Source organism: Denticeps clupeoides, chromosome 16 (assembly GCF_900700375.1).
Source record: "Denticeps clupeoides chromosome 16, fDenClu1.1, whole genome shotgun sequence".
Lineage (NCBI taxonomy): Eukaryota > Metazoa > Chordata > Actinopteri > Clupeiformes > Denticipitidae > Denticeps > Denticeps clupeoides.
In genome coordinates, this window is record NC_041722.1 from 6,371,733 (window position 1) to 6,389,314 (window position 17,582).

Consider the following 17,582-nt stretch of genomic DNA (forward strand, 5'->3'; position numbering starts at 1 on the left):
TTTTTGTGGCCAGAAGGGTGGTCTGCTGTACGTCCCACTGTTGCCAAGCTGCCACACACTTGGCCTACACTGCCGTGCTCTTAATCTTCACTCTTTATTTTTTGTTCGTCCATTGGAGTTTCGCATCCTCGCTGGGCGTGGCCTGGTGTGAGTTTTTGGACTGTGTGAGGTGGCCTCGGTGATATTCCAGAGAAAGGGAAGGAGGGAGAGTCTCTCATGTCTGCAGACTCATATCTCTTGGCGGATGTCCCAGTCTGCACCCAGATCATTTATTAAAGCTTGGACACGGACACACACACACACACACACACACACAGTCTCTGTATTTCTTTCTCACACAGTCTCCAAAAAACACTCTGGAGACGAGTGATCAAGGATAAGAAATGTTTTTGGAACACGAACACCAAAAACGATTTAAATGTTGCACAACGTGAAATGGGGACAGTGGTGTTAAAACTGTCCTAAAGTACGTTAGACTATGATTTAACAGATAATAACATTTTTCCTACAAATGATCTCATATCATTTTCATAAAGTCTTTTTCACTTTATATCACCTCTGTTTGGCAGCCTTTCTTCTTTTGCCATGTGTGTCATCCTATTAGACTATGAAATGGACAACCATATATAATGTTGCTTTCAATATGACATTATTGAGAACTGTGCGCTTTTTCCTTCTGTTTAAATTGTAATGTATATCTAGCACATAAATTAAAACGTTTTTCCTGGTTAATGTCAGGAGAAAAGAATGTGGGAAACGTCGACACAACACAACTAGACTCATTCACACGACCACAACTCCTTCATTGTGCAAGGAGACCCTGGTAAAAAAAAAAAAAAGCAGGACAAAAGACCTGGTCAGTCTTTATTCTGCCACGACCTCCAGTCTGGCAAAGCCTCGGCTCCATCCGTTCTGTTCTGCGCTGCGACTCAGCCCTGCCCATCTGCCCATCAAACCTCCATCTTGTTGTTTTTTTTGTCGTTGTTGTTGTTTGTCTCCTCAGGACCAGAAGGCTGCAACCTGTTTATTTATCACCTGCCCCAGGAGTTTGGTGACGCCGAGCTCATGCAGATGTTCCTACCCTTCGGCAACGTCATCTCTGCCAAAGTGTTCGTGGACCGGGCAACCAATCAGAGCAAATGTTTCGGTGCGTGAAAACTTCCCATTTTCCTTGATTAAGAGAAAGGATCCGATTGGCCGAGGCACGGCAGTGGGGGGACGTGTGTTTGGCAGTCTTCTCGTGTGCCACTCCAGTTACCTCGATTAGCAGTTTTCTTTTCCTTTATTCCCTGTGTCTATCCTAATCAAGTTGCAATTAAGGCTTTTAAAAGTGGCGTCACATCTGAGCGCGCAGGCAGAGGCAGAGACTCGGGGGTGAGGGTCTCCTGACTTCCTGCTCGTCATGTTCAAATCTCTCTCACCGGCAGATGCCTACACAACACCAAAGCTGCAGGTTCCTGCCTGCGTTTCACTCTCCTGGTGCATTTTTAATAACAACGAGCCAACAATGAACAGTTATTTTAATCCAAAGATTAAGACATAGTTAATAAGTGGATCTTGCGGCACGTTCCTGACTGTCTTTTTTTTTAGTCCTGTCTGGTCAGGGCCAGAACTCATCTATTGGCTGTTGGCAAAGACTAAAAGACTTGTGTGTCATCAAGATTAGCATTTGTTAGCTCAGATTCTCCGAACCGTGTGGTCCATGATTAGTTAAATAGTTGATGTTTAACTAACTTTGGCATGCGAGTGGACCCTGGCCTACATTGGTGGGTCTGAAAGATTTATGCATGTCTTGCTTGTTATTTACGTTTGCACTTGACACTTAGGCTTTTAAAGCAATGTGAGAAACGCTGCTCAGAACCTTGGAACATCTTGCATTGAACCCCTTCAGATGTCCCGATTGAAAACCTCAGGTAACTAGGAGTTAAAATGTGCAGCTAAAGGACAGTGTCTGTTAGAGCCTTTTAATTCACTGACCTCAAAGATCTCAAGTTTATTTTTCGCTCCTATTAATTAAGATCTTGGCTGACACACAATAATGCATCCTTATTTTCTCCACCCTTCTTGTGCTTGGCCCACGGGCGCTTGTGGAAGACATTAACAAATTAGACTAAAGATGCTGTGCAATAAGCAAACTGAATCATTACTCACCCCCAGCAAGAGCGGCGACACTGCATTCCCTTAATCTCAAAGCACAAGACAGGCTTGGTGATGCATTAACCCGGGCGCCCATGCACTCCTCCTCACACATGCATGCACCAGCCTTCACTGCGCACACAGCGCATTGTTTCTGCTCTGGAAAGTGCCACGGTACTAGCTTGGCATAAAAAAAAGTGTTTGTTTTTGCATCATTATTTGGAGGTTAATATTTATAAAACTACACACCTGTAATTTCTCTTCATGCCTCTAGGTCATGGTTTTGACCAAGGTTGCGTTTTGCCTGCCAGTATTATCAGCAGCCGCATACACAGCTTAAGTCAGATGTCAGCAACAAGGTCTACCTAGAAAGCTTAACCAAGTAACCCACAAAGTACTATTATGAAATAACAATAATTCAAGTTGACGATGACCAATAAGGACAACAGGAGTTACAGACTCTTCAGTTGCGTTATCTGTTGACGTTGGGTCTTGCTAGTGTCTCCACCCTGGTTGTGTGTGTGCATTGCAAACTGCTCATGTCCCGCCTGGTCATCAGATGTGTCTTCTGAAGGACCCAGTCCAGCCGGGTTTCTGAGCAGAACAGACTGAGCATGCAACGTGCCGGCAGTACCAGACAAATCAGCTGAAGCCAGTTGGTTTGAGCATTTGAATTAGCGGCGCAAGATTAATCGAATCGCTATCAGCCTGTGGAATTATGTAACCGCGAAATGCTGTGATTTTGTTAAGTGCATGTACGGACATGAAAACGCCACAAATAAAAAGATGACCAGGCCATCTCAGTTAAGTATGGAAGCCCATTTACGCTACGTGAATAATCGAGTTCTTTTACATCAAACTGCTGGCAAAGTTGAAAACAGTGAAATGAAGAAGTTTGTTCCTGTGAAGCTTCAATTTGCTCTCTAGTAATGAAGAGAAACTTTGCGTTTGCATCTCACATGGATGTTGAATGCTCCAATTGCAATGAGTAGATTAGATTAGACAATACTGATTATCTGAAGATTTAACGTTGTTGGACCAAGGCTCCTGCTCAACTGGGCATGTTAACATACCAAGAAAGTACAATACAGCCACTGAAGGTTCCACCCTTGGCCATTCAAGTTGGAGTGATTAGTGGGCGTTATTGCAATCGTTTCTTGCTGTGAACAGCAAGAAAATAATTTGCAGTTGTGAGAATTTTTTTTTTTTTAAGGCCTAGTTCAGTGAGTGTTACGTGTGCCATGTATGGGTAACATCCCTCTCAGTGAGGGCCAGGTGAAGATGTCTAGTTGAGCGAACTTCAGTATGGAGTAAACAAGTCCTCAGTAATTAGAAACGACTTTTTGTATGTTCGATTTTTGTATGAAAACATTTAATTTTGAAAACTTCGGATTTCTATTGGTTGGTGCATGCTGGCTTGGGAAATGTACAATTAATCAATATCAGTGATTTGGTATGAGCATTTTCCCAGACAACCAAGCAAGGTGAACCATAATACCAATTATTCATCATGTTACAATCACATGACCTGACCTCAAAAATAATGTGACTTCCCCCCAGCCTTTATCAGAATTTTATTATCAGAACAGTTTTATGAAGAAACAAGTGAAGGTGAAAAGAACAGCCTATTTATTAAAAGCAACACATGCATGTGAAGGAATTTTTGGAGCTGTGATGGCAGATAGCAGACATATTGTCATAGTGGATAAATAAATCAAAATAAAAACAAAGATTCATTTAGAATTCGCTGTTGAGGACAAGACTTTTTGAAGAGTCTGTGTCCCGGGGAGAGAACGTTGCGAACGCGTTGCTCCGGCCATCGGCGGGTGACAGGGGGGCATCAGCCGCACTTCAGTGAGAACGTGGCGGCCTGCGAGCGAGAGTTCAGCGGGGATTCTGTGTTGTTTTAATCCTTCGTGTTTATGCGCTCGATATTGACATTTTAGTGTGATCAAAGATCGCCTCTCTTACTGGGATTAACACAAAGAAAATGGATTTTTAAAGCAAAACTCTCGTTACACACGCACACACACACGCACACACACACCTAGACATACCCAGCCTGGCTCAGAGCAGTACGTCAGACTCTCCCGCGAGTTAAAAGAGGAGCGGTGGGCCTTTGTTTGGGTCGGCCAGGAGCGGAGTGGCAGCCTCCCCACATCAACAGCTCTCAACCACATCCGTCTCTTTCCCAGCGGATGCTGCGCTCCAAAATGGAACTGTCAGTTCCTCAGAATATGCTCAGTTTTAAGGCAAAGGAAAATGTTTCAGAACGAAAAAGGATGTTGCGCAGACTACAAATGCCGGGCAACTTTAACAGTGACTTTGTCAAATCAAAGAATTTGAATTAGATTTGTTGTGTGCCCAAAAGCAGGAAGTTAACTGGTTGCATTAAGAATGAAGGAGGAAATACTACTAGTATACTAGTAATACTAGTAAAGAGTTTTCAAAATAAATTTTTTTTCTTTATGACATCACTGTTCATTAATGTTCGGCTCCAAGTTCATTCACGTGAACTAACTGACTTTTTTTTTAATCGACTCCAACTTTACTGTAAGATGTCCAGCAATGACTGAAACTAAAATTGAGCCATATTTAAGATTGAGGGTTTTTAAAGCAGACTGGTCATTTTAGAGGAAGACTGACGTGGTTTGGTTAGTGATAAAATACCAAAGATTTAGATCCAAGGACCATCTTCTTATTGTCGTTTATTGAAATGCATCTCTTACCAATGTTTTCAGAGAAGATGTCAATGACAAATGAGTATAAATAAGTATATTTAACTCAGTCTCAAGTCTGAAATAATGTCTGTATGATGGGCCAAACTGGACAAAAGCCTTTTAATTAGCACCACTCTCAGGTATTGCTGAACCTTGTGAAGTGTACAAATTTTGAATTTAACCTCCCCTTGAGGCTGATTTAGACGTCCTTTCTCTCCTTACTTCTTTTCAAAACTTGTCGTGTTCTCCTTCACCTCTCTCCTCCTGCCCCTCACGACAATCACCTTTGCGCAGACGGATGTAAATGTAAAGGTGAGATTTATGAAAGCGGGGTGTGCTGGGATCGCTGCTGTCAGACAGGCTGGCCCTGCTCCGTTTGTTTAAGGGGTTTGTAAAAGCAGAGGTCTTATCTCTCCCGAGCTGACAAAAGCCTGCCCTCTTCCCCCAAATTAAATTGGACCCATAGCGGCGTGATCAAATCAGCTGGCAAGCGGAAAATTCAGCCCGTCAATCACAGAGGTGTCTGATAAGAGCAGACAGGAGTCCTGGTGTGGAAGGCTGCGGGCTCGTTCCGATTGCCGATCTGCGGGAGCACGCGCGTACACACACACACGCACACACACACACACACACATAGTGCTCAATCTCACATTGAGGGTGAGAGGCTGAGGGCTCATTTTGGCCCTGACACCTGGGTGATAACTCAGAGCACGGGGGTACATACATCCATTCACACGGTGCACTTCTCCCAAATGCACACGCATAACGACACAGTGCACACACTAAAGGTCTACACCCTCCCCGGCCTTTTTACTACAGGCAGGCGCAATCTGGAGAAGAACCAAGTCTATTCCATTTCACCGATTTTTTTTCACTTTGGTTAGTTTTTTTTTTTTTTTTCCTTCTTTCTAGCTCCTCATCAGTTGATACGGATTTTTCGGAGCATTCCGTACCCACCTGTGACACATACATGTTTTGGATCAACACTTCACAAAATGGTTCAACAGCTCCACAAAGCTGTTAGCAGGAAAATTAGCACATGAACAATGCATTCATGCAAATAACGCCGTTATTTATGTACATGCCAATTTTCAAATACTACTATCAAGTTCAAACTTAGTGGCCGTTTAGCACATTTCCACCTCAGTAGTAATTCATATTTAGAGTGCACTAAAACTAAAAGTAAAACAGAAGTTTGAGTACAATTGAACAGTGCACTTTAAACACTTTCCCTTATATAATATTTAAGTGGATATTATATAAAATGATTCATTTTACACGGCGAAGAGCTTAAGATATATACCTGCATGCATCCTTATTTGTGGTTGACAATGTTGTTGTTAATTAAGGTTCTTTCTCCATTTTAAATCCACCCTCAGGCTTCGTCAGCTTTGACAACCCATCTAGTGCTCAGGCCGCCATCCAGGCCATGAATGGCTTTCAGATAGGCATGAAGAGGCTGAAAGTGCAGCTCAAGCGGCCAAAGGACGCCAACCGACCTTACTGACCCACCTGCTGCCCCCATCCAGGTAACTCCTCAGCCGTCCTTGTCAATAATTGCTGCTGTGTTAAAGGCGGAGCGGGTGCTTTTTTTGGAAGTGTGATTGTGTTATTTTTTCTCTCTGTATGGGGGGGAACTGGGATGGGGCCGTGTTTGCGGACGTTAATGGCTGCAAATTTGCTTCCTCTCTCAGATGTCTCGGTGGAAATGAGTGGCACCAGGATGTTGTAAATGTTGTGTCTGATGTCAGAGGGGTATTGAAAAGCTGTGCGGCGCTAATTGAAGGAGACCGAGGCGCGGGTGGGCCGGGGCGGCCGAGAACGAGACGCAGCGCTGTTCCTTGATGAGCCTCTAATGGAGAGGGCCCACAAAGCTTTGGGGACGGGGCCTGTCATTATAATACACTCAGTCGGGGGCTGACAACACTCATTTCAAAAGCCCACTACTCCTTTCACCGAAGTCAGCAGGAAGCTGAGTGTGCATGTTTGTGTGAGTGTGTGTGTGTTTGTTTCCACAGAAAGAGAGAATGAGTGCTGGTTTTGTGCCTGGTGTCCACACCCTGCTGACCTCTGTGGGCTTCTGTGTGTGTGCGTTTGTGCGTACGCGTGTCCCTCTTTAGTCTGAAAGGCTCTGGCACTTTGGTTTGATTCAGTACTCCTCTTTCTGGTCCAGCCTGTACTTAAACTGTCACTTTTTTGAAACCCTTTTGTTATAAGTGTGTTTCATTGGATGAGAAAGCAACATAATAAAAGATCATTAGAGCAGAATGTGTAGAAGAGAGAGTGTCTGTGAGTGTGTGTGAGTGTGTACACACTTTCTCCTCGAGGAATTGCTGCATATCCTGAACCCAGTCGAAAGTTTTTATTAATGTTTAATTTTTTTTTTGCAGTCACATTCTGTACATTTTGTTTAGCTTAGATTTGAGTTCGATAGCCCCCTCAGAGCGATGCTGGATGTAGATACGCCTGCTGATTCATGATAAAGCCTCACCGCAGGCGTGAGACGGGGCTCTTCAGGTGGGTCGTCCTGCGTCCAATAGAAGCGCAATCAGGCGTGTGCATCCAGCCAGGCTCTCCCGTGGTCCGTACACAGCTCCGGACTTCAGACGCCGGCGTCAGACTGTGACTGGTCCTTTTAATCCAGTGTGTTGCCACCACGATATTGGCCTTGGTGTGTGTGTGTGTGTGTGTGTGTGTGTGTGTGTGTGTGTTAATCCTGTGATGAATTTGTACCCTGTGCAGGGATTCTATTCTCACAGCAGAAGACTAAAAGGATGGGACACATGTTACCTTTAGACGTATAAATGTCAAAAACGTGCAAAAGTCACACTGTGCCACAAACGAAATTTTTCGCAACAAAAGTTGATGCCATGAGGGTTGGTGCAACTGGGAAGGCTGATTATTCATTTATTAATTTATCATCTTTAATCTACAATAAACCCCTCACATTATATTCTAACCGGAGAAAGATAAAGGCGGAGCTCACCCACCTTAAAGTACCTTAAATGGTGTTAATTAGTTTCAACGTGAAATCGAATATTTTGTGACACAGCGTGACTGATGTGGTTCTCTGACACTCGTCTGATTAGTCAGTGTCAAACATTGATAAAAGATGTCTCATGTGTGGAAAGCAAAAGTAGCAGAAAATTCTGTCTGCTACACAATAATTGCAGCACTCACAAAGGTGCAAAGTAAGATTTTTTTTACTTTATTATTTCCATTTTGGAGGTTTGATCTGTTAACTCCTTTGTTTTGACGCTAATAACCAGCTTCATTTGATTTGTCAGCCAACCAGTCGTAAGAGGCTGGAACAAATGGGGCTTGTCCGTCACATGTCCACTTTTTTCCCCTTCTTTTGCACCCAACCAACCTGCAATCCAGGCAGGGCCAATCATAGCTCAAGATGGCCTCCCCGTTGTCTAGACACCCCAGCAGTCATGGGGCGACAAGGTGCCAGCCCTGTAAGTTGAACCCATGGTGTCATTTTCTTTTGGATGACGTCATGTGACAGGACTGTGACAGCGTTGCATGACGTGGCGTTGATTGGTTCTCTTCCTCTGTCTATATTTATATCTATATCTTTATCTGTATCTATATTTTTGCTGTATTCTTTGGCCGGTTGTGAAGTGCAGTAAAGTTTGAGATGCCTCTTTGGTAGCTGGTGACTGTTGTATTTCTGCTGACTGACTGGTCAATCATGATTGGCTGTGACGTTCGACCCTTCTTGCTGTTGTAACGTGACCTTGTGTGTCTTTTTTTCTGTTCTTTTCTCATGTGGAACTCGGTGTATATCGGTATTTTGTATTTCGTACCCATCTTGCTCTTTCTCTAAAAGACACACTTGCAATGTAGCTTTTTTTTTTTTTTCTCAAGTGTCTTTTATTGATTGGTTCTAACTTTTCTTTTGAAGTAAGGAGCCTGTGCTTTTGTTGCAACAATTGCTTTGATTCTTAGCAAAAAAAGGACCTTTTCATATGATTGATGTCTAAGATGACCTGTGTTTGCAAAGGCAATTAAAGTTCTTCTGAGTGCTGAGACAAATGCTGACGTTCGCTCTCCATCGATCTCAGGCCCCGCTATCCACTGATTGTTCGGCCCCATTTTATTTATTAATGCAACCAGTTACTGAGGCTCTTTTGGCCTCTCGCTCCATAACAAGAACACTCCAAGCGCCCTCCCAGCACCCTAGCACTAATTGAAGTTTCAAGTTTCAAACCTTAAAATGCTGATTCAACACATATGTTACATAAAATAAATATCAGAGTGCTCTGCAGGCCCCTCCAGGCCATGTGAGCAGGGAGTGCATAGGTTGAGGTCCTTTTTATGCATTTTTTCCCTTACACCCCTTCAGGCCAACCCCGATGAGTCCAGAACCCCCTCTGGACATGAGAAAAGCCCGGCGGAGCGGTGCAGACTGGGCACTAGGGCAACGGGTTGGCCAGCGGGGTTTAGGTCTGGGTCAGTCTGGACCCTCTCCCTCCACCTCTCACATTTCCTCACACTTTTTCTTCCTCTTCTCCTCATGTATGGCTTTCTCAGATGTGCCTTAAACAGCTGGAATAACCATCACCCATGTGCTTCTACTACCCAGCATGCACAGCAGGAGAAATGTTTCCCCATGCTGAACGAACGCTGGAGAGTCATAAAATACAATATACAATTCCCACTTTATTCCAACTAAAACTAAATTTTGTTAAATTTATCTTAATTTAAACCTTTCATTTATAAATGCATCCACATTTCTTCTCGTGCAAAATCTAGCCTGAGAGCCGTTGCTCATCTGTGTGTTTTTCTTTTCCCGTGATGATGTAATAATTACTCTTTCACCCATCACATTACAGAACTGTCTCTGAATCTCATTATCCGGTTTTACTGGATTAGCATTTCTGCCTCTGTAGCCTGTAACCGTGCGGCAGTAATAAATTCTTTGTTTTGTTCTTTTCTTTCTTCCTCTGTTGCAGGATGAAGGGCCACAACTCCTTATTTCACAAGTGCAGTATGGGAACAAAGACTTTTGCTCTGCTACATATCACAAGAGAAAGGTGGTCCCTTGATTCTGTGGGAAAGAAAAAGAGGAGCAACTAGGACTGAGAGAAAGAAACAAGGAGGTGTTTTTTTTTTCTCTCTCTCTCTCTCGGCAAGCGTTTTTCCCTGTTTTTGCTCTGGCATCCGTGGAAGAAGATTTTATTTTTTTCTTTCTTTATTTCTTTTTTTTTATTATTTGCAGAGACCAAATGTTGCTGCTGTTTTTTAAATAAGAAGGAAAAACCTTTATAGACACATTGTGCTTAAAGCATCCATTCAGAAACACACACAAACACTCACACATCCTGATACCCTCAGACTAATGCGCTCTCTCTACACTAATGCACATAACTCAGTATCTATACCTGCATTTGTAAAAATAGACATATATAATATATTTACACACACACACAGACACAGACACACACACCAGCCTGCTGCCATTTTGGTTTTTGTGCCTACACAGGTGTTGTTCTCTGTGCCCGGGCAAGTTCTGGGGAAGGGAAGAGAGAAGAGGAGAATCCAGGATTATTTACATGCATCATTCCTTAGGAAATAGGGACCAAAAGACTAAAAATGCTTTTTAAAAGAATATAAATATATAAATATATATATATTTAAAAAAAACTCTTACCTTGTAGCTGCAAGTATTAAAACTTAGTAGTAGTTGACAAAAAATCATTAAATCAGTATCCAGTGGCCTAAGTAAGGTAAAACAAAAAAAAATTAAATCGTATTTTAAAAAATAAAAAAGGGAGAAGGGAGATTTTATGATATCTTGCTCTGGTAGCTGTTTTTGCACCAGTCCGTAGAATAGATGTGTAGGTTAGAAAATGTAGATTTGCTACCTTTGCTGTTTTTTTAAGTAAAAAAAAAAATACTTGAACTTGTAAAGTAAGAGGGAAATAAGTGGGGAAGATCTCAAAACCAACAAATGAAAAAAAAAAATTACAAAGTTATCTGGCCTGCTGGGCGTTGGAGCTCTCCTGTCTGGCCACTGGATATTTTACTCACCATAATGTACACTTCACCACACTGACAGCTACAAAACAACCAATTTAGAGAAAAGAAGGGGACAAAACAAGAAAGTGAAGGAGTGTCCACGCGGCCGTGCTGGACAGAGCGCACGCTCCCCATAAGCCTTTTGAGTTCAAGCGACAATCCACTCTGATGAAAATGACATGGACATAGTGTGCTTTCCTTCAGTTTGTCTTTTGTACTACAACAGGGAGCGAGTTGTGAAATCAGTGAGATGAGCTCGGAAGGTTGAACGTGAGGGGAAGAGTTCGAGTCGATAGCTAATGAAACTGCCAAACGAATGGGCACTGGTTGCAGTGACCCTTCAATTGACTAACAACTCATGTGGGCAGCCGCGGGGACGTCACGTCTAATGATGCCGTAGAAGGAAAGATTGTTATACAGAGTTGCTTGTGATCAGCGTCCACTAGCAGCAACATCAAGAAGCAAATAAATGGCTTAATTTGAGGTCAATTTAACTCAATATTATGACCATTTCCCTTCTGTTTCTATTCTTGTTTTTTAATCTCCAGATACAGATTATTAAAGTAATCCTTAAATAATAACATATCCCTACAAGACTATTAAGATGATGCCATTATAAATATGTAAATGTTAGCAAATTGGCAAAATTTTGCCCAAGGTGAGCCTGTTACTGCTAGTGGATTCCTGCTGTTGCAATTGAACCCATGTTTGTGAGGCAGACTCGTCCAGGGTGAGAGGGTGTAAGCTGTTGGAACTCGTTTTAGCTATTTGACATGATCTAATATAAATGCCACTGCTAAACTGCTTACTGCACATACTATACTGGACGCCTGCAGAGAAACCACAACGCAGCCTGAAGATTCAGCCATTCCTCTTCCCAAGGGACTAACCTCTCGCTCTGAGCTGAACTCCACCCCAGCAGTCTGTCCTCTCTCTCTGTGAACATCACGTTTGGCCATTTTTCTCCCCATAATGGACCAAACCATTTTTTTTTTTAGGAAAATCTTCAATAGTTTGGCCTCATGTGTTTGTACAGATGAACTTAAGTTCAATAGAACGTCATAGGGAGGGGAAAATGGATACGTATGGACATGTTTTTTTTTTTACATTAATGGTAAAAGGAAGAGCGAAGGTACTGGGGCAAAAAAAAAAAGGATGTCAGCAACCATACTTGACCTCTGAACCAGCATGCCAACACGGTGGAGCCTCGCCTACATCCTTTAATGTTCAACTTGAGAGCCCCTCATCCCACTTTAGGGACCAAATCTGTGCAATCAGAATTGACAGCCTTTACTTTCCCGACTTGCTCATCCGTCAGGTGGGAGGCTAAAGCGGAAACAGCGGCTTTTTCCACAAATCGCGAGGTGCCTGCAGCCTGCTTGTGTTTACCTCATCGACAGTGTGTTCCACGTCATGGGACCAGAAGCTCTGGCCTTCCACGCATATGCCAGCAGCACACTGGAGATACTGCTCCCGACATTCTCCCGAAACACAGTGCTGTGTGCTGATGGTCCACCACCCGCAACTTCTGTAAACTCCTGTGGAGGCTTTTCCTGCACATTGTTCCATCATTGTAATTATTGTTATTGTTTACACTTTGTATCACGTTGGGTCATTTTCTGTACTTCTGTGGGTTATTAGCATGCATTCGGAACAGCATTACAAACTCCTGACCGGCCCTTACCTGCTGCCTTCTCCTCGCTCACTTCTTCCTTCTAAGTGCACCGCGAGTGCAAGGCTCCACGTATTAATACCAGCAGAGTGAAAAATCATCTGCGTAATAATTTGGCCAGAATTAGCATTGAGACGGTGGCCTGAACGCGTTTCCCCATGACAAGCGAGAGATTAGGGAGAATTATGCTTCCACTGACTCTCTGAAAGCTCCGACGGTGGCCGGCTAAGTGCTAATAAGGCCGCGGCACTCGAAAGCAGACGGGCATTGGGGAGGTGAATTAGGTGCCCCGAGAATTACACCGCTGAGTTAATATTTGATATTTGATGAAAGGCGGCCCAGGTAAATGAGAACGCGCCAGGGAAAGCGCCGGTTCTGCGTTTGAAATGTTGTTCCTTTTTTTCGTGAAAAGCAGTGCCAACAATGGAGGGGGGAAATGGGTACCTTCGTTGCCGCTGTGTCACAGCTGCAGAATAACCTTTGCTATTTTATGCCTCAGATTTCAGGGCACTTTTGTGTCTCAGTCATTCTCCCCTCGTCCATTTATCCCGAAAAATGCCCACTTTTGTAGTTTTTCCATGACTGTACAGCAGTTGGGCCACCTGCAAAGCACAGCGCAATGCTCAGTACTGACCAAGTGAAGCACAGATTCATTGGATTTATTTGCACGTAGAGGAAGCCCTGAACCTGTCCTGCCTCTTTACCTTCTGAAACACACTGGCTGAATTTAATGGCCTTCATATAATATACTTGGTTCTGCAAATACCAACTCACCAGGAGCAGGGTGGCGTAAAAGTCATGTCCTGATTTATAATGATTATTTACTCAGCAGAAAATCTGGGCCTGTGATCATTTCAGCAGATACACATAGCTTACTGTTAGCCTAGAGCATTTAGCCTCTGGTCAGGATCTAGCTTCAAAATATTTATGGTAGGTGCATTGATCATATTGTCCCCATACCTTAATACTGATATCCTCTTTCTGTATTATGTAATCATTTACAATAATATAAATGCTGTAATGCCGCAGCCAAAAGCTGGAAAGCCAATTAGCCCTGGCAAAGAGCAGATGACCATGAGCCCTGCATTTGTGCACGACTACCATAAATCAAGCTTTTAGTCCGGTACCCTGGATGCAGGCCTAGCCTCCCACTGGTTTCCTCACTACCCTCACACTGGCTGCATGGTGACAGTAAAAGACAGTAAAAAAATAAATTCTTAATATTATCATTTTAAATTAAAATGCCTGCTCAGCATCCGCCCCCAGCCTGGTCCTCAGTATTGGGCGTGGTCTCAATTCTTGGCTGTAGTGGAGTGAGGACCATGCCAATGTTCCGTTCACAGCAGCTGCTTACTTGTTTGTCCTCATGCAGTTATGTAATGATATCATTTAGCGCTGCCTTTTTACAAATGTATAGGATGAAGATACCCAGGGCTGTACATGGTCTACACATCTCCGCTTTATTTCTATTAGTGGCCATGGCTCCTGATGGCCATGTTGGTTTTTTGTGCTATACATCATCCCACTGGGTGCTCTTCTCTCTTCACGTTTGGGATGGTATGGCCTCTCCAGATGGATATTGAGTTAGTTAAGCAGGACACAGGGGTGAAGTGGAATCTGTCGGAGCATAACTCGCACTCTCCATCCCCCCTGGGCGTTGAACGCACTCCCTAAAATAGCAGTGATTGTCAAGGAAAGGAAGTGAAATGTAATTGACTGAAAGTGTAGAGATAATTAAAGAAACCTGTTGGACAGGAGGAAGAAATTAATACCCCTCATTTAATATCTGCTTTAGGAGCGAGGAAGGAGAGCTTTTTCATCATCTCAGTTAAAAATCAAGGGCGTATCTCCTCCGTTCCCGTGGCAACGGGGATGCGGGGAGATAAGGTGAAGACTTCTGGTTTTTGGCACTGTACCGAAGCTCCGCAAATTCACTATAGATTCTCAGGGCATCAGGAACAATGATGTCATGATTTGCGGAGTCATTCGGAGAGCCGCGAGCCAGGCTGCAAGACAAAGACCATAGACAAAAAAGCACAGACCAAGGCCACATCGACATTCAGAGGGCTCCCGCTCGTGCAACACAAGCATTTTTTTTATATCAGGTCATCACGCTCTTCTACCAGAGATGCAGTCCTTTGATCCCAGACGTAAGAAACAAATCGCATAATCAAAGGAAACAACGAAAATGTGCAATTATGTGTGACAGCTAAGCTGAGATTCAAATCAAAGTGGTGAAGTGAAAACTTTTTTATCCTTTCATGTAAAAAAAATAATTGTAAAAAGGAAATAATAATGATAACAATGATGAAATGCTTAGCGATAGTGTGCAAATGTTGTACAGAGTCTTTTTTCGGCAATAGCCCAGCTCGAATGGATCATGATGTCAATATAACATATACTCACAGCAGCAACGGCGATCCTAGCGAGCATTGCCGACCTTTGACCTGAGTCATTTTTTTGACTGAACTGTACAATATGTTTTAAAAAAATTATAAAAAAGATGTAGAAAGTAGCGAGAGCTCTATAGCTGATTTAGGATCACCCTGAACCCAAACGGTAGGGGGCTTATTCATTAGCATTATCGTGTTTACAATGGCACATCATGAGATTTCTGACAGCTGAAAGATTGCCAGCGCAGGTCCGGGCTGCGGCCCGTTTGGCGCTAAAGCACCCGGTAAGACCTCAGAGACCACCAATCAGGAACTACTCCCACGGTGGCCCACCAGACTCGGCACTGGCGTGGAGTGAGGCCGGGGGCGGCTCTGTGCCGCCGTGCGTTGATCTGGACATCAGACCCATTTGCTTGTAGATGAGGATGAAGAAATGGAGGAAGAAGTCGCAGCGCCCGTCCCCTCCCTCCACAGCCTGCCCAAGCCCTCCCGGCCTCATTGCATCTCCTGTAAATATAATAAAGCTTATTTTCAAATTATGTTCAGCTTTCTTTATAGACATTCAATAAATCATGTTCACAAAACAGAGAAAAAGGAAATGCTAATAATATATTTCACTGAAGAGAAGGAAATAATGAGATAATTTATGAGAAAAAAATGGTAGAGAAAAAAAAGGGGGCTTTTATGTTGAAGCACATTTTTATTTAAACCATATTTATATTTATGATGGTGAAAGATTATTTGTGTTGAGTTTGTTCCTATTCATCATGCCCTGTGTCCAAACTGGGATGAACCAAATTTATTCAGATGTACTTTGCTGGTACAACTGGGACTCCGCTGTAGAAATCCCTCACAAAAATCAACCATTTATGGAAGTTTTTTTTTTTTTTCGGAGAGACATAGAGCTCATTTGGTGTAATAATTTGAAAACGTCTTTGTATGGAAATCGATGTTTAAAGAATGGAGAGGAAGTGGTGTTTGAAGGTAATGTTGGACCTGGAAGATGAATCCCCTGCAAAATTCAGTTGAAAGAATCAATTCGATGTGTGTGATTGGGTATTCAAAGGGATTTTTACACACACACACATCAAATCTTAAACACTGTTTTCAGACATCTCTTTTTATTTGAGCAGGTTGTGAAAATGTCTACAGTGAAAAAGCCTTGCATTTAAATGCTACCCTCTGTTTTACTTTTTTATAATTGTCATAAATGTTTTTAATTGCCGAGGGAACATATCATTCTTCTTTGTCTTTATTAAATAGATCCCTCAGCATTTTATCATTTTCAATTATTACTGTGTGTGCATTTACCCAAATGCCACCGGTGACAATGTGCCAATAACCGAGAGAGAGAAAGCTGTACCAGCTCGTCACGTTAACCTGTATCTCCACAGCCTTAAACACGGCCCATTCTCTCCAACAAATGCTGCCTGCAAAAACCTGTCAGACGTGATCTGATGATGCCAGTGTTGATTCTGTTTTTGATATGCATGCTCTCGTCTCATTTCTTTCCTTGGGCATTGCAGTGCTGGGGAGCATTAGAGAAAAATGCTACTGATAACCAAAATAGCTCTGTGTCAGTTTTGCTTCAATCCCACTCTGACACCGGTGATGTTGTGGTAAGAAAAATAAAAAAATCCATTAATTCATAGGTTACAAGGACCAAATTTAAACAGAGGGAGCCAACTGTGTGACTTTAAACCATTCAGTGAAATTGCCAATGGAGAAAAGAAAATGCATTTTAAAACTGAAGTATGTCATTACATTCCCAGCTTCATGCTATCATTGATGAATTTGTATTTTCTTCCCAAAAAAAAAAGAAAGCATTCAGTAAAATACATATTTATGAAATGCATTTATCATGCTATTATTTATTATAAATAATTTTATTTGTCTTGAATATCTTTTTATTTTTATTTTTTTATTATTCTACCTAACAAAAAAAAAAGAAAAAAAAATCTTGTTTTAATTTTTTTGAAACCGAGCTGTAACATAGTGTTGGCACGGGTCTGTTTTTCCCTGACTCGGGGTGGTTCCTCCCGTAGTGCTCCTGGACTCTGTAGTTCTCTACTTCATTATATTCTGCTTAGACTAAAATAAAGCACAGTCCTGTAGAACATCATGCTGGTTTGGTCATTATTGCTATTATTAAGAATTATTATTTTTGAAACTATATTAGCTTGTTTTTGTAGATTTTTTGCAGATTGCCTCTCATTATTTGAATTACCCTGAGAATGAATTTAAACTGTCACTGTATTAATTGAGATAACAGCCCTAACCACATCTGAATACCAAATTAAAAACAAGGTTTGCTGGAAAATAGTTTTCAAAGGGCAACCAATGCATAATGAATGGGCTGCGAAATGTGAGGGGAGTACAGTGAGAATTGATTAAACCTGGGAAAGGTGGGGGGGGGGGGTCAGCCCGGGTGTTCCGGTTTAAATGAGACAGTCAGGACTGTGTCGCAGTCGCAGGGACACAAGGCGTCGTTGGACTACGGAAAGCAGTGTGTTTTTTTGGGTTTTTTTTTTTGTTTTTTTTGGGAGCAGCTCGGCTGCTTCCTTCGAAGCCTGCGGCTTCTTGACTTAAGAGATCAGGGAGAACAGGCTGTAGAGATAAATGACTCCCATCTTT

General features: G+C 42.6%; 1 protein-coding gene across 6 annotated transcripts in view; it reads left to right on the forward strand.

Moving 5' to 3' along the window:
• celf6 (CUGBP Elav-like family member 6) overlaps positions 1–17,070 on the forward strand; it is a 119,476-nt gene extending 102,406 nt beyond the window's left edge. For all 6 annotated transcript variants that reach the window (XM_028957206.1, XM_028957208.1, XM_028957207.1 and 3 more), the window contains 3 exons: positions 1,004–1,147; positions 6,236–6,385; positions 9,818–17,070. In XM_028957206.1, coding sequence (XP_028813039.1) covers positions 1,004–1,147; positions 6,236–6,363 — 272 coding nt within the window. In that variant the 3' untranslated portion in view covers positions 6,364–6,385; positions 9,818–17,070. The remainder of the gene's footprint in view (positions 1–1,003; positions 1,148–6,235; positions 6,386–9,817) is intronic.
• Positions 17,071–17,582: the final 512 nt, after the last annotated feature.